At 36.6% G+C, this 22879-nt stretch overlaps 1 protein-coding gene and 1 long non-coding RNA gene across 5 annotated transcripts in view; one reads left to right on the top strand and one right to left on the bottom strand.

Annotated features, from left to right (window-relative positions):
• Positions 1-22879, top strand: part of EYS (EGF-like photoreceptor maintenance factor) — a 765120-nt gene that overhangs the window by 73865 nt on the left and 668376 nt on the right. The window contains exon 9 of the mRNA XM_087882471.1: positions 7977-8081. Within this exon, the coding sequence (XP_087738597.1) occupies positions 7977-8081 (105 nt within the window). The remainder of the gene's footprint in view (positions 1-7976; positions 8082-22879) is intronic.
• The window catches only part of LOC117676871 (uncharacterized), a 192384-nt gene continuing 188223 nt past the window's right edge, over positions 18719-22879 (bottom strand). For 3 of the 4 annotated variants that reach the window (XR_015731358.1, XR_015731356.1, XR_009621902.2), the window contains one exon: positions 20118-21686. This is a non-coding gene — a long non-coding RNA (uncharacterized LOC117676871). Of the gene's footprint in view, positions 18791-20117; positions 21687-22879 lie in introns of those variants that run through there. The other variant, XR_015731359.1, reaches the window with a different exon arrangement.

The following is a 22879-nucleotide window of genomic DNA, read 5'->3' as shown; positions in this document are numbered from 1 at the left end:
CCCACGTCCAACTGGGACACTGACTTGACATTCCAGGACATGTGCTCTTAGAAGAGTGAACGAAAAGAGAACTTTGAGTAGAGTTTCCAGGTCACAGAATTACATACCACTGTTTCTGTTATACTCTGTTCACCTTGGAATTGTTCTTCAATGGGCAGGTTGGAGAGATACCTATCAGTTTGGGCAGACATATTAGCTTTCTTCAGGTTTGCATCTGAACAGGTGGAAGGTGTGAAGGTGGCTAGAAAATGGAACTGCGTTTGCAGGCTTACCTCCATTTGACTTTGATCTTCTTGCATTCAGTTAGTGATCTGAAGGAGATCTGTGATGTCAATGGCATGAATATGAGTGCAGCTTTCTAGCCTGCTTTTTTTCTTTAAAAAAAAAAATCAAGCTCTTTGCTGGGTTTAGTAGGATTGTTGGCTCTGTGTGCTTCTGGATTCTAAAGTAGTAATAAAAATTTGGAAGGCTTCAGATTTAAATTTAGAAGAATCTCATTTCACACTTGTGATTTCCTGAATCTGGTTGATTCAAAATGAAGTCAAGTCAATGTGTTTATATCTTTATAGCAATATATATATATAGCAATAACACTTAGACTTATATACCACTTCACAGTGCTTTACAGCCCCCTCTAAGCGGTTTACAGAGTCAGCATATTGCCCCCAACAATATGGGTCCTCATTTTACCGCCCTTGGAAGGATGGATGGCTGAGTCAACCTTGAGCCACTGGGAATCAAACCTTGAGCCTTCTGGAAATCTACAATCAGCAGAAGTAACCTGCACTACTGCATTCTAACCACTGTGCCACCATGGCTCTTGTAATTGAATATTAGAAAGAACAAAATGCATTTACTTATATCAGTAGCCATTAAGAATATGATTGTGTACCAAAATTCAGATATATTTATCTCTAAAGCAAAATTCAAATTCAGGCTTCATACATATCACTGTATCATCATTGCTTTCTTGGTAGTTTTGTTTTTGCTACTCAATGAATATATATGCATGAGTGAGAGGGGAGGGGACATGTAATTGGATTACTGAAATTGAAAGCATAAATGCCCCAATTTAGTTTTATAGATTATTTTGGACCAGGAATTCTCAAAACCTTCAGCCCATCGGCCCCTTTCTGTAGTTTCAGATTATGCTTCAAGCCTTTTATTATTGAATAAAAATAATTTAACAATACTAGTTTAACAAATAGTATTACAAATAACAATAATAAAGATTTCATAAAAATAGGTAATACTGGAAATAGGAAAACCATATGATTCAACATTCCTTTTTCTGAAACGGTTGATATCCACCTAATCTTCAGGACTATAGACTGACATGGAACTCTACAGAGGGCCCCAAAGATTAATTGACTCTAACTAACCTTCCATCATTAGAAACCATTTATTGACTCCCAGATATTTATTATCCCTTTTTTGACCCAAAGCCATTTTTTGACCTCTAGGCTAGTCCATAGTCTTTGGGGGTTGATATTGACCAATTTAGGAACTCTGTTCTAGATAAACAGAATTCAAAATTCATTATAAGGCAGAGAAAAACAGAGAAGCCATAATGGAAAGGAATGGGAGGCTATTTTCTCTTCCATGCTATTGTAATGACCTTGGGTTTTTATTCTTTTTAAAAATCTTCCCAATAAATGCCACTTCTAGGCTTAGCGGTTACTGCAACAGCGGTGAACGTAGTGTGAAATGAGTACATATCATACCTTATAAAAACACAGAATTCTGGCAACTTGCCCAATTTCACTTAAGTTGTGGTGATTCTTATCTGCTCCCCAATAATATGTATAATAAAAAGGTAAAATAAATAAATACCAAACAAGATCGTAAAGGCATAAAAACAAATGCAGTGTAAAATGTAATGCTACATAAAACAAGCAGCAGTAACTGAAGTCAGTAAAAGCAAGTGCACTCAAATGCTGACATGCAATAGTTTTAAAACTCCTGATTCACTGGTAGATTTTAAGCCTGAGAAAACAGAATAGTCTTTCTTTGGCCATCAAAAGAGTCAAAACATTAAAACTAGGAAAACAGCTAAAGCAGCCAGCCAGGGAACATCACTGAAAAAGCCCTGTCTTTTATATCTATCCAAAACACTTATTTGTCAGAGCCCCAAGTAATGGCATCACATAAATTCAAATTCCAGGCAAATCTATGTGGCATAAAATTATGATCATAGCACAATAGTCCAATTACTAAACTTGCTTCTGTGGTTTGCAAAGATGAAATTTTTAGACTATTTTCAGGAGAGGAACAGTGTTGCAAATAAGAAGTTGCCAGATCATGAGTGAGGTTACTTAGACTATTCACCTAGAGCTGGATTTTTTAAAACTTTTTTTTAAATCTTTTTTTATTTTTAACTTTTTTATTATGCATATGATTGGGGAGCAGATCAGAATCATCACAATGTCATGGGTCTGTAATATTACTTCTGGATCCAACAATATGCAAAATTATGAATCTTTTCCTTTGGATGAATGGTGTAGGTTGACATTTATTTATTTATTTATTTATTTATTTATCAAATTTCTATACCGCCCTATTCCCGGAGGACTCAGGGCGGTGAACAGCCAAGATAAAATACAGATAATACAAACATTAAAAGTCCATTAAAATTATTAAATATTTTGGCTGAAAACAAATTTAAAACATCCAATTTATAAAACAAATTAAACGATTTAATATTTTAAAAGGGAGAGTTAGGCCAGGCCAGCCTGCTGAAATAAAAATGTTTTGAGAGCACGATGAAACGTGCGCAGAACCGGGATCCTCTGTATCTCCAGGGGGAGTTCGTTCCAGATGGTAGGTGCCCCCACAGAGAAGGCTCTCCCCCTGGGGGCTGCCAGTCGACACTGTTTGGCCGACAGCATCCTGAGAAGCCCCTCTCTATGGGAGCGTACCGGTCGGTGAGAGGCTATTGGTAGCAGAAGGCGGTCTCGTAAATTGCCTTTTTTACCAATTAATAATAATAGCAATAATCCATTCCATGGATACCCCCTGGTCATGGGGAAGGGGCTTGTAATGCTCTGATGAGGTTGAGAGCTATGATGAAGGTACCAGAAGGGGCTTGGTGGAAGAGCCAGACTTGGAGTATCCATCTATCCAATTATTATAATAAGAAAATAGAAAAAGAAACCTTTGTTGCCCAGGTCAAAATGAGAGTTCCAGATATTAGAATGCCTAGGCATCTGTTGTCAAGTGGGCAATGGAACTCAGGAGCCACAGCTGGGCAATAAGAATCTACGCCTGTAGCATTATTGGGAGAACAACAACTACAGAGAAGACAAAAGTGATACTGTGTTTGAAGATTGTGCCGTTATGGCCTGCTGTTTTAAATCAGAATCAACAAAGTGGGGATATTAAAGCAAATGATTGAACATTGGAAATGAATTTATCTAGAATCAAATATCACTGAACAACACTTAGCAGATCAAAGGAGATTCATTACCAGAAATAAGCTATTCAGGGATTCAGGACCAGAAGAGATTCAGAAAAACTGTGAAAATGGAAGATCCAAAAACAATAGTGGAAGAACTTCAAATAACAACAATTGGAAATATCGAGGAAACAGCTGGTGTGAACTGCAAAAATGATAACCTAGAAGTAATAAGAAAAGAAACAGTATAGGTTGGGCACTGAAATAACCTATAAATTGACTTCCCAACAAGAAGAATCAAAAACAGAAAATTATGGCATATTTAGAATTACAGTGGAAAGACAAAGAATGCCAGCATTGAAAGTAGTGCCCAGAAAAGACCTATAATGAAGGATGTGAATAATGTGCTTGCTGAGATTGAAATAACATCTATTGAACAAACCAATCAATTTGCCTTTGGTACATCAGTGACAGTTATAGAAAAATGAATTATCAAAATTAGAAAACCAAAAGCAAAAACATATGCAATCCCAAAATGGAAGATCAAACTAGAGGCCAAATGAAATAAATTAAGATCAAATGCAAGTAAGAACAATGTAAGTCTCAAGACAAGCTTAATTAAAAATATTGGCTTAGCCTTTGAAAAATTGAAGTTTTGGAAATCATAAAGCAACAAATTTAAGATAAAATCAAGTACTTCAATCAGATTAGAGGCGATTCTGCTGAAGTATAAATGGCAATAAAAATTCTGAAAATGGACAATCAAACAAAAAGGGGAAAAATCCAGTTTTGGAAAATGTATAGGAAACTCAAAAAAAAAATTCAATAAAAATACTGGGTGGATCAAAGAATTTAAAGATGAGTTTTATAAAACTCAAATGGAAGAATTAATAATAACAGCAAAAATAGTTAAAAACTGACTGAAAATTATTAAAAACTTAACATCTACTGGAAATAATCAATTGCATAGCTTTTGGCTCAAATATCTGACTAGCTTACATCCAATTATAGCTAAACACTTTAATGAAATATTGCATAAAGAAGACATCAGTGACTGGTTAATGACTGTCAAAATTATCTGATTCAAAAAGACTCAGCAAACAACACCAGGAAAATATAGGCCGATTACATGCTTGCATAAAATGTTTAAATTACTTGCAGGAATAGTGGACAACGATCAAGATTATTTAGAAGAAAATAACATCCTTCCAGTAGTGCAGAAAGGAAATTAAAGGAAAGGCAGAGGTACAAAGTATCAACTTCTGCTTGATAAAATAATAAAATAGGCTTCTAATTCCAACTGTAAGATAAATAGAGAAAAATTATTTCTGGGATTTCAGGTACAGGCTCAAACGGGACCATGTTTTCAGACAAAGCAAAACCATTCTCCAGTATAACTCTTCTTGTTTTAAACAGATCACAATAGGTATGAATTATATCCTAACCATTCTATTTGTTTTGTCAACTTTCCATTAAGCTAATTATATCTATGTTCTTCATTAAAACCAACTACACCAAATTTCATACCTTGGCTTCTATTCTAATGCTATTCTACCAAGTATGTATAATGTCCTTCCTCAAGTATCTGTAGACTGAGCATTTTCCCTATGGCTCTCAGTCTTAATAATCCCACTGAAATCAATAGGACATATTACAAGTTTATGGTTAGCATCATAGGTGTCCATAGAAAGAGTGGGAGATGATGTAACTAGTGAAATATGTATCACAATATCATCATGCAAACTCCACTTCTTAAATATTTGTGCAACAGTGCAAAACTAGAATAAAATGGCAAAATTTGTGACAGGATGACACAACATAAGTTTTATCATTTTGGCATTATCGTGATTAGGAATGGACTTGTGTGTTTAGAAGTGAGTTGAAATAAACACCATATGGTCAAAGGCACAAACATAAGAAAATGAGAAGTGAATATTCAGATGCATACACAACTGACTTAGGAAATCTGGGTTTATAGCATAAATATTTGAAACTATAAATTTTAGGAAACATTTACTACAGTTATGTTTGATGATCCAAATGAATCTGTGGCATATAATTATCAGAGACTTTGTCATATGAATAATTTAGCCTCACAAACAATCTTGCTGGGGGAAAAAAATAAAAGGTTTTCTTTCCATGCCCTCCCGTGCTCATTTTTCAAATTAGAATTAGCAATACAATTTATATTTTCTCTCTAATGATGGATGGACAGTTAGATAAGTAGCTAATGTTACCTGATACTGATTTAGCTAATGAAGGCTGATTGATAGCTAGGTGATTAACTAAAAATGCACTGATGCAGTCAACAATAATATTAATGTACTGTATATATGTGCTGCAGAGGGGAAGCTAACACATTGAGTTGTAAAACCACATTTCCCTAGGGACTTAAGTTTTATATAAACTATGTCTCTATGGTTAAATGTATGTGAATGTGCAGGTAGATTGGAATTTACTTTACCAGTTGAAATATTATGGTTTGGTGAAAACTGGGTCCAAAATTCATAAAATTAAGTTTTATCCCACGATTCTTAGATTATTCCTTGAGTTAGGAGAGTAAATAATAAATATTATTGGTTGTAATGGTTTCATGTATTCTAATTTAGATTCAAAATGGTATTGCTTACAGGAGAGAAATGACTTACTGTATGTTAGGAAAGTAGTGACAGAGGAGCCGAATAGGTCAATAGACCAATTAGGAATTATTTCAAAAGTTGGGAAAAATTTGAAAAGAATATTGCCGTTTCAGTGACAGTACAACTGATTTAATTGTTAAGAGATTTGAAAAAAGAAAGATCTGCATATATGGATGAGAAGATGAGTAAAAAAATTGAAGAATTTGCAATACAAATGAGTGAAATAGAAACAGTAAGCTAAGAGATGGAAAAAGATTTAGACACTGTAAAACTAGCACTAGCAGTAGCGATAGCACTTAGATTTATATACCGCCCCATAGTGCTTTATAGCACTATCTGGGTGGTTTACAAATGTCAGCATATTTTCCCCAACAATCTGGGTCTTCATTTAACCAACCTCAGAAGGATAGAAGGTTGAGTCAACCTTGTGCCTGTCAGGATTGAACTCCAGGCTGTGGGCAGAGTTTGTCTGCAATACTGCATCCTAATCACTGTGCTACCAGGGCTCCCTGGACACCATTGGATTTAAAAGAAAAATAATTTTACCTGAGACTAAGAGTATAACAATCTGGTGAAAACAGTAAAGAGATAGTTGTTGAAGCCCTATTTTATTTTTTGCAAGAGGAGAGAGAAGACATGGATGTGAAAATGGACAAATTGTGTAGAATTAACACAAGTAATGAAAAGTTTAGAAATATATTAAGAAATGTATTTGTGCACCTAGCCAGTAAGAAGGTTCCATGACAACATTTTTACACTGAACTAAAGGTTAAAAATAGCAAAAAAATATAAAAGGATATAAAATTGAGTTGTTTGATCAAGGATAACATAATAAATGCTTTTATAAAACATTGGAAACCCTTTATGGTCTTTCTGCTGAAAATGGACACAAATGAATTGATGATTTCATGTCTTTGTTACTCAAAATCATATTCAGATGACATAAAGCAGGAGTGGGCAACTGTGGCTCTTTTACAACCTGTGAACTTCAACTCCCAGAATTCCCGAGACAGCTTGGCTTGACAGCTTGACAGTTGCCCACCCCTGCCCTAAAGCCACCCTCCCTTTGAGGGGAATGAAAGTCTCTGGCAATGATGTTGCCACAATTTGACAACTGAATTGCAACAAAATTATTACTTCAATTGTCTCAACTTCTTTTTGTTTGGAAATTAAATATAAGTACTGTGTCAACAATCCAAGAGATTGAACATACTTAACATTTAAAAATTGCATCTCAACTCCTCCCCAGATGAACACACACAAAAACATCTTGCACTTCACAATTTGGGCTCCATCATTCATGCGATCTTCCGAAACCACCTCCTGTGTTTTCCCACCTGAATGTCATTGCTTCATCTGGTTGATAAAGGACCAGCTGCTGTTTCAGGAACCAGCTTGTGTATTTTTATATGTGTGTGAGAACCATACCTCATAGTGTTTTCTTTGTAATTGTGAATTTCGATATTATCAGTTCTGTTAGAACAAACCTTTCTCCCTCTTTCTAACTTGCTTGGAGTGGGCCTCACACATTCTGTCTTTCACATTACTCTATTTACACCTTCCCACAAATACATGAGATAAAGCTACATATGTGGGGGTGTTTATAGCAGTATAGGTTACTGACAATGTATTAAGAGTCATATTGCTATGTATAGATAACATATGCTGTACTAACTCCCTCAACTTGTTAATCAAGCTGGTTGAAAAGAGGAACAGCGATTATATACACCAAAAACTATACACCATTTTTCTGCCAAAAATGGATTTTTGATATAATTTCTTTTTTTTAAGTACAATCTTATTCTCTTTAGAAAGTGACACCCTTATATAATCTGGAGAGGCCAATCTTTGAAACTATTCAAATAATAGAATGTTTTTACAGATATTTTACAGATATTTTCCTTTGATGTTACTAATTGTTCTTTCTGCATGTATACATTTAGGTGAAACATGTAACAGGACAGCAGAGCTATGTGCTGATGGGCCCTGCAGGAATGGTGGTACTTGTGAAGAAACTGTAAATGGCTTCAAATGCTCCTGTCTATCAGGTAAAATTTTGTGAGTATTTCTTTAAAATATATACATATATCGTATTTTTCGGAGTATAAGTCGCACCTTAGTTTTTGGGAGGAAAATAAGAAAAAAGCTGATTGGCAGGTGGATCGGCCTCCCGGAATACTCCCAATCAGCTGTTCCCAGAGGTGAATTTTAGCAATAGGTTCCTTGGTTGTGAGCTCTGTGCCCTGCTTTTTGTTGTTGTTGTTGTTGTTGTTGTTTGCTTTTTTTTCTGCCTCTGAAACTTCTGAAGCTCCGTTTCAAAAAAAACTTTTTTCCATGCCTCTGAAAGCCTCCGAAACAGAGCTTCAGAAAAAAAAAAGCCTCTGAAGCTCTGTTTGGGGGCTTTTTTTCTGAAGCTTCGTTTTTGATGCTTTTTTCAGCCATTTGAGAAGCTGGGCGGGGCTACATTCGGAGTATAAGACGCACCCAGATTTTCACCCTCTTTTTGGGGAGAAAAAGGTGCATCTTATACTCGGAAAAATACGGTATTTCTTCTTACATGGCTTCTTGGTTCAGCAAATGCTGATTGATGCAGGTATAATTTATTTAATTTCCGGTTCTTACATGGGTTGTACAGGTAGTCCTCAATTTACAACCATTACATGGTTGGAGCCATGTAAGGAGCCATTACAACTGTAAGTCATGACAGTTGTGAAGCAAGGCACACATGACTGACCTAATTTCATGACCCATTGTGCAGCAGTTATTAAAACGACTAAAGTAGTTGTTAAGTAAACCAGTTGTCCACGATGGGCCAGGTCTGCTGAAAACTGGCCAGCTGTTAACAAAAGCATCGTAAATCGTGGTCACATGACTTCAGGATGCTGTAAATGGCTGTGAATATGGCTGGTTGCCAAGTGCTTGAAATGCAGTCATGTGATCCTGAAGGGGGCCAGCCATTAGAACTTCAGAAACAGGTCATAAGTATCCCTAGAGAGAAACTAAGCAACCTATCGCCTGCCAGCAGAGCTAGCAGCAGAGTCAGATGAGGAGGAAGTTGAAGGGGAGCCTGGGCCCGTTTTGGAGCCTTTTGGAAGACTTTGATGAGGAAACAGGATCAGAGGCAGATACAGAGCCAGGCCTTCCATTCTCCCCAGGTGAAGAGGCAGCTGTCTTTGGGCCCTGAGCTGAGTGAGGGGGAGGAACAGACAGGGCCTATCCCAGATGCACGTATGAGTAGAGAGGAAAGGAGAAGAAAGCAATGGAAAGCAATAAACTGGCTCTCAAGATGTAGATGCCAGCCAGCCCCTCCCTGGCTGGGAAATAAATAGTAGGGGTTTGGGACTGACGGGTTGTCGCAGACAACCTCTTTTTCCAGTGTACATCAATCACGTCAGATTCCTTTGCCAGAATCAGGTTTGTTGGGACTAATTGCTCTGTATTTGAGGTGCCAACAGAATCTCTCTGATGGAAAATAATCGGGAGTGAATTTGCCTCAGCCAATGTGAACAGGGTCTGTTTCTGCTTGGCTAATCATTGTAGTGTTTTTTTATCTTGAGTTCTCATGTGAACAGAGACTGTTCTTGCTCTGTTTTAGAAGGGGAAAAGACTCTCATTTGTGACTAATTACTTTTGGTTTTGTTGCTCCAATGTGAACAATGACTGTTCCTGCCCTGACTTAAATAAAAAAGGGTTTGTGTTACTCATCAGTAAGCCGTTTCACATTGCTTGCGAAGGTTGGGTCAAAACAGCAACTTAACAGCAACTTAAACAGGTTTTAAGTCGAGAACTACCTGTATAATTTCACTTTTCTCTTTCTCTCTCTCTGTCTCATACAGGGATCTCTGTGTTGATATCTCTTTGTAGCTTTTCAAACTACTCTTCTCTTGCCCTACACTTTTCTTGGGAATGAACTAGTAAATTATTTCCCTCTTTTACAGGAGATGCAGACTTGTTTATAAGTGCACTCACTGTTCTTACTTCAGTATGTCATTAATTCATAAACACATCTACATTTGTGCTATATTGGTTGAACAGCACTCATTCTATGCATAAATGAGCCATTGCAGATTTAAAATGCTTTCTCCATATTTCGCTGGGTGGTGTTACCTCTAATGCACTATGGGGTGAGGTTGCAGATTCAATGATGCATCATAAATAACACAAATGTATCTTTTAAAACAACCTTTATTCCTCTGAAAAATTTTCAAGGCAGATGTAATCTTCTCAGTAATATAAACCGCATATGTGAACAAACATAAAGCGATGTGAAAATATGAGGTGAATGTGGAAATTGTTACTGTTGTAAAACAATTTGCACACCTGATAGTATACTCTTCTTGTGCAAGTAAAAGCAAACAATCTCTCTTTGGCACAACCTCTGGATTTTGGATTGAAGCATAGAAAACCTGCATGCTGGAGGGCAATCACCATCCAGAGTGCAGTAACTTTTTTCAAACTTTTCAGACAGCTCTTCTGGACAGGCATAATAAATCAGGAAGCAAGGCAGTTCAAATAACTACTTCAAGTTTCTTGCATGCTAATGTTCTCTACAAGAATCTGAGCTACTAACCATCAAGGCAAATTGTAGATAAGAGTCAACAAGATTCAAGGTGGGCTGGATTTACAGTATATCTCTTGTGTGCATGAAGGACTCCAGGTTGATGGCATGCTTGACCCCTCCCTCAGGTTCAGCCTGGTCATTGCCTACATTTTATCATGTCATATATGTAGAAGCACTAAAGAAGCACTGCTTTCAAGCAAAGTAACAATAAAGAGAATTATATCTTTATTTAAAATTTATAATTCCAACATTAACCTATAACTGCAGTTCATGTGGAGTTTTGCTACCTAACTGAAAACAGCTTGAGTACATGAAAAAACTGTAATGCGAGAAAGATACTGAATATCTTCACTTTATTCTGTGTACTAGACCTTACTGTTGCATGATGCTCAAACTGTTTCTGCCTGTGGCAAAGTATTTTGACATTCAAATAATGTGCATTATTTTGTTACATGAGAAATATCCAGTACATACATACATGCATACATACATGGATGCATTTCAACTTTTAAGGCAATTCTGATTTAAAACTTTCCATACCATACGATAATAGGCTACTCGCTAACCTTGAAATGAGGCGACCCTGGAGGCTGAAATGGTTTAACTTTCCCCCTCGGCACCAGTGTCAGTAATGGAAATTAAACACAGTATTCAATCACTGAAAACCAAAAAGTAGTCACAAGAAACCCAGCACATGGTAAAGTCTTCCTACCCCCAGGACTTTTTAGGACATATATTGAACACTGGACTTCACTACTGGAAGAGCTGTTTACTAAGATTAGACAACACATATTCCAGACTGTATTCCAACAGTATGGGAATTGTCCATCATAGTTTTGTTTACAAAATACGAAAAAGATAAGGAAGACCAGGGGTGAAATCTACTTACCTTCCCAACTGGTTTGGAAGTGCACGCTTGCTTCGCTCATACACATGCACATGTCCCATGTGCGCGTGGACCCTCTGCACATGCGCAAACCCTTCTGCGCATGCACAGAGGGTAAAAAACAGGTTACTTCCTGGTTAAATCCAGGAAGTAATGATGACTGGGTGGGTGGGTGGAGCCTCACACCGCCATCGCTACCAGTTCTCCGAACCACTGGCCACCATCTCTACCAGTTCGGCTGAACCCGGCCAAACCAGGAGCATTTCACCCCTGAGGAAGACCCTAAAAATTACAGAATACAAGCATTCTTGATATAGCAGCTAAGATGTATCCAAAACCTATTTTGAGCAAAATAAAGAATTGGGTGATTGAGAGGAACATATTAGCGGAAGAACAGGCTGGTTTTAAAACTGACATTCTACAATAGATAATTGCCCCATTCTTCTTATTCACATCAGCTTATTATTAAATATTCAACATATGGTAAACATCTGCTTACATCTTTCATAGATCTTAATGTGGCTTATGATTCTATAAAGTGAGACCCCTTATGAAAGAAGATGGTCAGGCTAAATATGGAATATCTAGAGTTTAACACCTGATACAATAAAGGCCACCTATTCAAATACATGTTGGAAAGTCCATCCTGGAATTGATGTTACTCTCACACAGAGCAACCCAGCTGAGTTACCTGATCGTCAGAGGTTTTTAAAAGCATTTTTTCCTACAACCTCTTCAGCTGAAGAGGTTGTAGAAAAAATGCTTTTAAAAGTAAAAACAAAAAAAGGTTGGCCACGCCCACCCAGTCACATTACCTCCCACCACCACCACCAAGCCTTGCCCACAGAACTGGTAGTAACAAATTTTACATTTCACCACTGTTCTATAGGCTTCCCATCCAGGTGCCATCTTTTTCAGATCAATTTTGTGGAACAACAAAAATAGGCCTGCAGCAGCAGTCAGAATTGAAAGGGCACCCACTCCATTTATAGTGTAACAGTAATCAAAGTCTTTAACAATGAGTAGCGATTTCTCCCAGTAGGACTTGATACATTACCAAAAATGTGTCTTTAAGAACAGAAGGAGAGACTTCAATCCATCACATGGATGAATCCAGTTGTCCAAATCATTGCACAGCATGGCTTCCCAATGCAATATTAACTCTCAATCAGATATCGGACTAAGACAACATTCAAACAAAGAGTCTTGGATGTTAATGCTCAAACTGATATTGAATCACTTGCAAACCCCAGGTGGTTGAAATGACCGGCCAAAAATAAAATATCTTTTCAAACTGTAAAATACCTGACAATGGGCTTGACTCAATGCCCTAGGACAGCCTTTAGCAGATCAAGATTTGAGCAGCTGGATTCAATGGTTTCAGAAATGCTCAAATGATTCCACCAAATGTCATACTCTGAAAGAACATATGTTTGTAGTGGGGCACCAAAAATAGAAAACATTGTACATGTTCTATTGAACTGGCAATTATTTGTCCCAGCAATAGCTCAGTACATACACACACTATTTGGCAGAACCATATCCTGGGATTGTGACAAAAGATTAGCTTATTTTCTGCACAGCACAAAAGTATCTGTAGTTATTAGAACTGTTGGGTTTATAGTTAGGGCTGCTCAATTGAGAAATATTTCATAGAACACATTGGTGTTGCATGTAAGGTGATGAATTCACATAAAGACATATTTGTTTGTAATTTAAATATTCATCTTATTTTACGTGTCTGCATTGCACTTCACTTTACGTTCTTTTATCTCACTTTTTAATCTTTGCTTTATCTTGCATTACTATATTTATTTCATTATTTTATCTTATCATGGCTGATGCCCATTGTTTTGATATGGTCAATGGACTAACAAATAAATGTATAATATTTATTTATTTGCTAGCCAGAGCAAGCATAGGAAGATTTATGAGTTTTGACCTTTTGCCATTAGGTTTACTATTGGTAAAAGGTTGTACTATTGGTACAACCTTTTATACCAATAGTAATGGTAATAAATGATGTGTAATGCAGTAGTAATGCAAATAAATGATGTGATGAAATTAGGATAGTTCAACATTGCATTGTGGACTAAAACATGGTTGATCCAGGTTCAAACCTATTCTTAGCTAGGGAATGTAGCTTAGCTACTACAGAGTAATTTTGGATGATTCATGTTCCTTCAGCAAAATCTCCTTCACAACATTGTATGGATAAATTAAAGAAGGAAAATTCCAAGTAAGACACGTTGAATTCCTAGAGGAAGAGAAGGATATAAGCTTAACAAATAAACTTGTCTAGATGGAAGACTTCACTAACATTTCTGATTTCATACAGCTATTTATAATGGTATAGGATGAATAGGTGGATGAAAGACTATCAAGAAATCTTACGGCTGCAGCTATATTGTCCAATTGGGAAAAAAAATCCACATTCCTTTTGTAATGTAATCAATAAATTAACCTAGACATGCCCACAAAACAAAAGTCAAACCCACCTTAAAAGAAACCTCAATTTCCCCAAAATAATATTCCCTTCCTTCTTAAGGGACTCTAGAAAAGGTCAGAGAAAACATTGAAGCAAAATGCTTCAAATATTTATAGAGGATCAACTGTAATTTGAATGACTCCACTTAGTAAAAATTGTATGAACATGAAATCATCTCAATATATAGTTCCAAAGTAAGTTCAATTTATTTGCTCAAACCTAATCATATCACTATTCTGTTGAGATTTTATTTATTTAGCGTATGGCACGTGTTAGCCAGGGATCATTGAGGTGGCTGGCTGCCTCTGTGAAGGAAATTTTTTTGGGCAGTGTTACCTTACCCACAGGATGCCTGAATTCCAGTAGGCATTTCCTGTCCCCTTCCCCTATGCGGTTTATTCGCTCACGGGAATCGAGCCACCAAGCTGCCGGCCTCAGTGGAGCACAGACTCAGCGTCTTTGCCGAGCCATCTTGTTGAGATTGAAAAGATAGATAGATAGATAGATAGATAGATAGATAGATAGATAGAAGATGCTTTCAATATTTTTTTAAATAATTGGTTGAGAATTTTTATTCACTCTTTAATTGCAGATGCTGAAGGTGCTACCTTTTAAAAAACCAACTTCTGTTCCCTTGTATTCATGGCCCAAGGCTGAGTGTCTTTCTGTGAGATAGGATGTTTGGGGGAGAACTTAATTTTCATTGATCTTCATCTGTATTAAGATTCCAGTGTTGTGATGTACTTTTGGCTAGGATATATTTGCAATATGTGAATGTAGGGAGCAGGGATGAAATGCTCCCAGTTCGGACTGGATCGCTCGATCCGGTAGCAATGGAGGTGGGTGGTTCGGAGAACCGGTAGCAAAAATCCCTGCCCCTCCCTCCCCACATGCTCAGCTGAGCCGCACAATCATCAGAGGCTTTTTTTTTTTACTTTTAAAAGCATTTTTTCTACAACTTCTTCGGCAAAAAAATGCTTTTAAAAGTAAAAAAAAAAGCCTCTGATGATCGCGCAACTCAGCTGGGATTGTCAGAGGCATTTTTTTTTTAAAAAGGGTTTTTTTTCTTTTAAATGCCTCTGATGATCCAAGTTGAGTTGCCTGATCGGCAGAGGTTTTTTAAAAAACCTCTGCCAATCAGGCAACTCAACTGGGATCGTCAGAGGCATTTAAAAGAAAAAAAGGTTTTTTTTTCTTTTTTAAAGAAAGAGACAGAGCCTCTGCCGATCAGGCCACTCAGCTGGGATCGTCAGAGGCATTTAAAAGAAAAAAAGAGCCTTTTGAAAGCATTTTTTCACAGCCTCTTCGCCGAAGAGGTTGTAGAAAAAATGGTTTTAAAAGTTAAAAAAAAATGGCCACGCCCACCCAGTCACATTACCCCACCACCACCATGCCATGCCCACAGTAGTAACAAATTTTAGATTTCACCACTGATAGGGAGAAGTGTTTGAAATATTAGATACCATGACACAATTGCATACATTATTTCTTTCTAGGTTTTTAACAGGAGCCAAGACAACTGGATATAGAAGCAAATCAAAAAAATGTGCATTTAAGAACATATATTAACATATATATTATTTGAAAAATATGATGTCCATTCCTAAAATAATTAAATTACCCATATGGAACTTCTGTTTTATAATGTATGATAAATATGAGCCATCGGTTTTTCTGCACCCTTTTGATATATTCCAAAGTCCTTTATGGGTGAAATGGGCAAAATATACAGTTAATAAATAAGATAGTAAAATAAATTATTTTCCTTCTCTCTCCATCTCTCAATATATATTTTCATGCATTCTTATATAAACCACATACATACATCAAATTATCTGTTTTAAAAGCTTCCGTTTTCACATCCCTTTGATTTTCTGCACATGCTATTAAATCTCAAATCCTTTCTCTTGATTATCCCTCTTATCGTCTAACATGTCATACATTTAGAAGAACAGAAACTCAGGTAAGGACCCTTTAGCTTTCTCATCTTTCTCATTTTAGATAGGGAAAAAGAGATAAGGAAGCAGATGGAAATCAGATTAAGGCAAATAGCTTTCCTAATATGCATACTTCTAAAGATCAGCCGACTGGAAAAGCACTTCTAAAATTGCTGTGAGTCACATTGCAAGATTTACAGAGCAATGTGGTAGCATGGTGCTTTTCAACCTTCCTGCCTTCAGGAAAGATTCATCTAATTGGCTTGTCTGAAAAGGTATTCTTGATTTTCTGCTGCTAAACCTCTGAGCATTGCAACGTTTGAATATTCTTCTTTTTTAACACCGTAGCTATCTAATTGTCAAGCCCTTGAAAATATCCTCAGTCTCTGCTAAATCTGGTGTTATTACTTCCAGTTTTATTGTAGCCTTCTGAAAAGAAGTGGGGAGCAGTTCCATGTGGCTGGTGTTCCATTTTTCCAGTAGTATTTGTTTTCATATAAAGGAATTTGCCTAGAAATGGTGGTGAGATACTGACTAGCACATAATTACTAGTGAAATTCAATCCTAAATAGAGATTTTGAACAAACATTTTAGTCACTATGTCACACTAGCCACTGCACTGAACTTGTAATGTGTTAAAATTTGTTTCTCCCTTAACTGGGAATGTTATTAGACTAGCAGTATTTAAATTAATACTTCTCCCCCCCCACCCCCCTAGCTTTAATGATGGTGATGGAAAATGTATATAAATTTTTATGTTGCAACTTCTTGTATCACAGGAGGTGGTTTAATGAGGATTCTTGTAACAACTGTTTTTCAAAAAAAAATATTTTATAATGCATGTCATGCTATTTGATAAATTTGCTCCTGAGCAGTCTTACAGTGGAATAAGAGCACCCCAGCTTGCTGGTTTTAAATTCCCTTCCTTGAAATTCTCTAGCATCTCCCTATGTGTCTTCCTACAGATGGGAAAGTCCCATTTCTATTCTTAGAGACACCCCTTCTCCGTCATCCTTTCATACTACCATTTATATCCTTTGACAGCATTCTGCAAATTGCCAAAACCTCCATCCATTAAGCAACCACTAGAAATTAGTTTTTCAGCTTGTCATGCCTTTTCTTCAGGAGGTTTATGTGTCTCTCTCTAGACCTGTCTTTTCCTGATAGAGAAGTTGACTATCTACAAGGGTTTTTGCTTCGCAGCCTGCAATTTGCAAGAGCAGCAATATTTATATTTATCATATTTAGGGAACTCCCATCTCCCTCACAGAGGGACTATGAGTGGTATACAAATAAAATGTCAAAAACATAAAAAGAGAATAGAGTTGGAAGGGATCTTGGAGGTCTTCTAGTCCAACCGCCTGCTCAAGCAGGAGACCCTATACCATTTCAGACAAATGACTGTCCAATCTCTTCTTAAAAACCTCCAGTGATGGAATACCCAACCAATCACTTCCCCTGATTAATTGTTCTCACTGTCAGGAAATTTCTCCATAGTTCTAGGTTGGCTCTCTCCTTGATTAATTTCCATCCATTGGTTCTTAATCTTCTTTCAGGTGCTTTGGAGAATAGGTTGACCATCTCTTCTTTGCAGCAGCCCCTTAGTTATTTGAAAACTGCTGTCCTGTGACCCATAGTCCTTCTTTTCATTAGACTAGATATACCCAGTTCCTGCAACCATTCTTCATACATTTTAGCCTCCAGTCTCCTAATCATCTTTGTTGCTCTTCTCTGAATTTAAAGTGGAGACAAGGGTAGTTAGAAATTTGACATTAAAAGTTAATTAGAAGATAAGAGGAGGGCTTTCCGAGTGCTAACAGCCCCACAGCTATTTGTTCCCTTTGTGAACTCTAAGAAAGATGGCAGAGCCAGCTCTTTAGATATTTTTGAAGCTCTAGGAAATTAGGAGTCCACTCACTTCCTAGTGAAGAGGATGGGGGCAACATCAGATAAGACTTTCTTTCTGAGCCCCACCAGTCAGAATTATTTAATTGATGGGGTCTGTAATATACTTTCCCTACCCCAGATGGGACAGGCTGATGTGATGGGGCAAAGACGGTGTCATTCACAATGACATAGAGGATTAGGAGGCCAAGATTGGAGATGGCTTGTGCACCTAATGGGTGCAAGGTGACAGGATCAATATCTGGAAACTAATCAATTATAAAATGTATATTTACAAAACACTAAGCATAGAGCAAACTCTTTGGTCTCTTTGTATCCTAGAAAGCATATAGTGACTGGCTCCACAAAAAAAAAAAAAAAAGTTAATTAACAATGTTCAGGAATTCCACACCAGATGGAAACACTCAGGGAGACCTTGCTATACAACACTTTAAATTTGGGAATATTGTGTTGTTTCTTCTCTCATATAGGTTCATCTTCCTTTAAACTGTCAGAGCAGAAAATTATGGACCTTGCATTATGTTACACTCCCATGTATGGGGTCTTACATGACTTCTATGCTCCTATGTGGATACTCCTGGTGGAATTCTATGTTTTTACACAGTATATATCCTGTGTGGTTATACTGTTTATCAGGAGACATGACTGATTCCAGCATTATATGATCTGAGAGAACTGAACAAGCAAATCTACACACACACACACACACACACACACACACACACTGTATATATAAATACAACAAACTGAAAGTTTATGAAAGAGCTTCCAGCCAATGAATGAATCACTAACAAATAGCAGCATTATTTTTTTTATTATTTTATTCTTTTCTGCCATTTCAGTTTCCAGTAAGAGGCTTTTCCAAACTTCAAAGGGCTACCATATTCAGGATGTAAATATCCGGACCATCAGTAGATAGCTACAATGGATAGTTATATGTCTCTTTGTTGCCATCTTGGGGTCTTCTGGATTTTTGCAGACTAGAAATCAAAGATTTACTCATGCAGATTCAGTAAGGAAACCAGAAAAATGTTTTCAGTGTTGTGATTTATGCTGCTTGTGACAATCTGGCCAGAATGTACTCCTAGAAATTAGGACATATTGCTGGTGTTGAGGGGTATGCCTGACATTAGTGACATCTCCTTCAAAATTGGGACTATCCTGGAAAAATCAAGATGTCAAATCCCCTGATTCAGACTCATGTCTGTGTGGTTAAGCATAGAAAATCTTGAGGCTCTTTAATAATTTATAAATCTGATTCATAGTCTAATATTGATTTCTTCTCTGATTGCTTTCAACCTTAGTTGCCCCTTCCTTCTTATACTTTTGAAAAAAGATAGTGTTACATATTGAAACATGGTATTTTCTTGCTTAGGATAACTTTTCCTTCATTTATTTTCTTGCATTATGTGTTATGAGTACCAGTTTAGTACAGTGATTAAGGCAATAGGCTAGAAACTGGCTGACTGTGAGTTTGTTCCATCTTAGACACAAAGCCAGTTGGTTGACTATTGTATAGTGGACTTCAGTAGGTAAGAAGCAGACCAGCATAGCTACAACATTTATTGAACTGAGGAACAACAGGGAAATGACAAGGCAAGAGCCTTGGTGGCACAGCAGACTAAAGTGCTGTTAAGTAGTACCAGCTGCCTGCAATTACTGCAAGTTCAAATCTCACCAGGCTCAAGGTTGACTCAGCCTTCCATCCTTTCGAGGTAGGTAAAATGAGGACCCAGATTGTGGGGGCAATAAGCTGACTTTGTATAAAAAAGAACACCGCTTGGGGGGGCCAAAAGCCCTACTAAGCAGGTATATACAAAAGTATGAAGGCTATTGCTTAACACATTGTAAGCCACCCTGAGTCTCTGGAGAAGGGTGGCATATAAATCGAACCAATAAATAAATAAATTTATATTCTAGGCCCACAGGGCCTTAACCATTCATAGTACTTGAAAAAGCCCGCCCAAATATGAATGTTCTAAGTTTCCTTCCAAAACAGTTGGAGTTAACAGTTAGGGTCATTTGAAGGTTAGTTTCACTTTAGCAGGGCTTAACACAACTATATATATTCAATACATAACACTGATTTTGTCTAATCACTTTCTCTCAGCTCTAGGAAGGAGGCAAGAGCAAACCACTGAAAAACCTTATGAAGAAAATTGCAGACACTTGCCTAGGCAATTTCCAAGAATTGGACATGACTGAATGATTGGGGGAAAAAATCTGTTATAATTTTTAACTAAAATAAAAGTCCTATGGTTTTATGATTTTTGCCATATATCAAAGAAATTCTCCTCACCCGTTCAATGTTTTTTAATTAATAATTTTTATTGAAGTTTAAAAAGGCATGGATAAAAAACTAATACAAAGTATGAAAAATCTAAAAAAAAAAAAGTGCAGAGAAAAAAAGGGGAAAGGAAGAAAAGGTATGTAAAAGGAAAAAAAAGTCCTTTCCACTTTTTCATGGAAAAATGCAATATTATTTGCAAAAGAACTTTGTTGTTGCTACTGTACATACACCTGCAGATGTATTTCATTCTCCAATTCTCTCTTGTCTGTTCTTCTATTTTGACTATTCTTGATATAATTGGCTTTCAGCACTTAATTACAAAGGCAGGTTTATCTTTTAAAGTCATCTTGATATAACAGTTGTATCAAATTGGCTTCAGTTTTTCCATTCATCTTTTCCATTCTTTTGTGTCTTGCGCATGAAAGGATACATGCTCCCATTTTTAACTAGTTTTTCATCCTGGAACACTACTTATATACGCCATGTGGAAATTGTAGAATAATAAACCTGCATCAGTTAACCATTTTTCTTTTTTCTTTAAAATTAAATTTGCTGCTGTTGTTTTCCTAAGGACAAACACCGTACTGTACTGTACATAGATCAAGCAAGGTTCTTAATATCTTGACTTGAAGACAGGAAATGAAAACATAGTTTATTGAATGTTTTAAGAGATTTAATTTGTTAAAATACAAAAACCGGGTAAGGATTATATATTAAGATGGATGTACAACAAAAGGGACATTCCCATAGCACACTACATGTATCTGTATTAGGATTGTGAAAACCACTTCCTTTTGAATCATTTTTAGTGTGAAATTCCACAGAACATCTAGATTACCATGTGCAAAGCTTGGAAATGTGCTACTTTGAACGTTTCAGAGTGTCCCAAGCTTTGAAGTGGCATTTGGTATTTTAAACAGCTGTCTTAAGCTCAAAACAGCTCACCTCACAGCCAAAATGGCAAGTTCAAAATATTTCAGGATATTTTACATTCAGAATATTTCAGAATCAAACATTTTGAACCCTAACATGAATATGTTTTAAATAATCTCATTATACTACTGGGTGTATTCATTGCTTTTTTTTATTTTCTCTACCTACACTGGATCCTAATTAACATGTAGCAGGAGGGAAATCTATAGTAAAATTACCATTACCAAGAAGATCTTAGCTTAGGTAAATACTCGGTAGTAAGGTTTGTTCTGTTCAACAGATCTCAAGGTCTGGGATGATTTTTCCATGAAAAAGATATTCCAACAAAACTAGCCATCCTGCCAGTTAAACAGAACAGAACAGAACAGAACACAGCAGAGCAGAGCAGAGCAGAACAATAAAGATGGAAGAGGCCTTAGAGGTCTTCTATTCCAATCTCCTGCTGAAGCCCATCCCCATTCCATACAAGTGGCTGACCAATCTCTTCTTTAAAACCTCCAGTGATGGAACATCCACAACTTCTGAAGACAAGCAGTTTCATTGGTTAATTGTTCTCGTCCAGAAAGTTGAATTTTGCCCTTCCTTCTTTCTAGCAATTTCATCCATGTTCCTGCTTCTTACTTCCTCTCTTGCCTTCTCAGCAGTTGACAAAGCTAGTGAAGAAAAGAAGCAAGCAATATAACTGACAAGGTCATTTATCAAATGGAGTTTTAGCTGCCTCATTTCTGCTGTCCTAGGATTTTTCTTTTTTCCCCCAGTTTACATGTGGCCTCTGGGTTGTGAGATGTCAAATCTTCTTCAAAACATAAATGCTGGGACTGGTTTAAGCTACCTATATTTCACTCCATTTTTAAAGAATCTTCTGATGAACCGATATTTATGAATATTGGACTGTATAGTTTTATACTGATATAAAGATTTCCTAAGTGTTTATGGGAAGATGGTGGCAGTCTGATTTATTTTTTTAAAAAATGTGTCAAACCAGATGCAATAAAATCAAAGCTCAAACACTAAGCTGTTTTCCACTTTAAAAAATCATCTCCAATATGAAAGCCAAGCTAATGAATAATGCATTAAACCTGCATAAAACCCAAATCCAAAAGTAAAAATTATGACCCAAAAAAATATTTGGAAGATAACCCAAAGGAGATTATATTATTTTTGACATTTTCATAAGGTTTCCTATAGTTTCTGCAGAGGAATCCAGAGGATCATTGATTGTTGCAAAAGTTGGATATCAAACTTACTTGAGAGACAAATGCATAGCCTTGAATACATTATTTTTCAGGTGTCTATTAGGGATTGTCTTGTTAAAAATTGTTTAACAATAACAGCATAGCTATATTATTCTGTACACAGATTAAAATGCTTCTAGACTTAACTTGTTTAGGTTTTCTAATTTATTTATTTGTTTGTTTGTTTGTTTGTCAACAAGTACAAGGAAACAAGAAACAGTATAGACATAGACATGGATACATGAAAAAAAATTGGCACAAATAAAAGGATATAAATAAGCAAAACATAGCCATAAACACATAAAATGAGTACATATAAATGGGAACAGTAGGACAGGGATGGTAGGCACGCTGGTGCGCTTATGCACGCCCCCTTAGGGACCTCTTAAGAAACGTGAAAGGTCCACAGTAGACAGTTTAAGGTAAAAGGTATGGGGGTTAGAGAGACTACCAACAGGATCAGGTAGAGTGTTCCAGACATTTACTACTTTATTGCAGAAGTCATATTTCCTACAATCAAGATTAGAGTGAATTACATTGAGTTTGAATCTATTGATAGCCCTTCTTCAGGTAATTATTATTTTCTCATCTCATCCTACTGAGTAACATTT

The sequence above is a fragment of the Pantherophis guttatus genome, chromosome 1 (assembly GCF_059756535.1).
Source record: "Pantherophis guttatus breed Tessera chromosome 1, ASM5975653v1, whole genome shotgun sequence".
In the NCBI taxonomy this organism is placed as follows: domain Eukaryota; kingdom Metazoa; phylum Chordata; class Lepidosauria; order Squamata; family Colubridae; genus Pantherophis; species Pantherophis guttatus.
The sequence above is the reverse complement of the archived record's forward strand: the minus strand, read 5'-3'. Positions and strand labels throughout refer to the sequence as shown.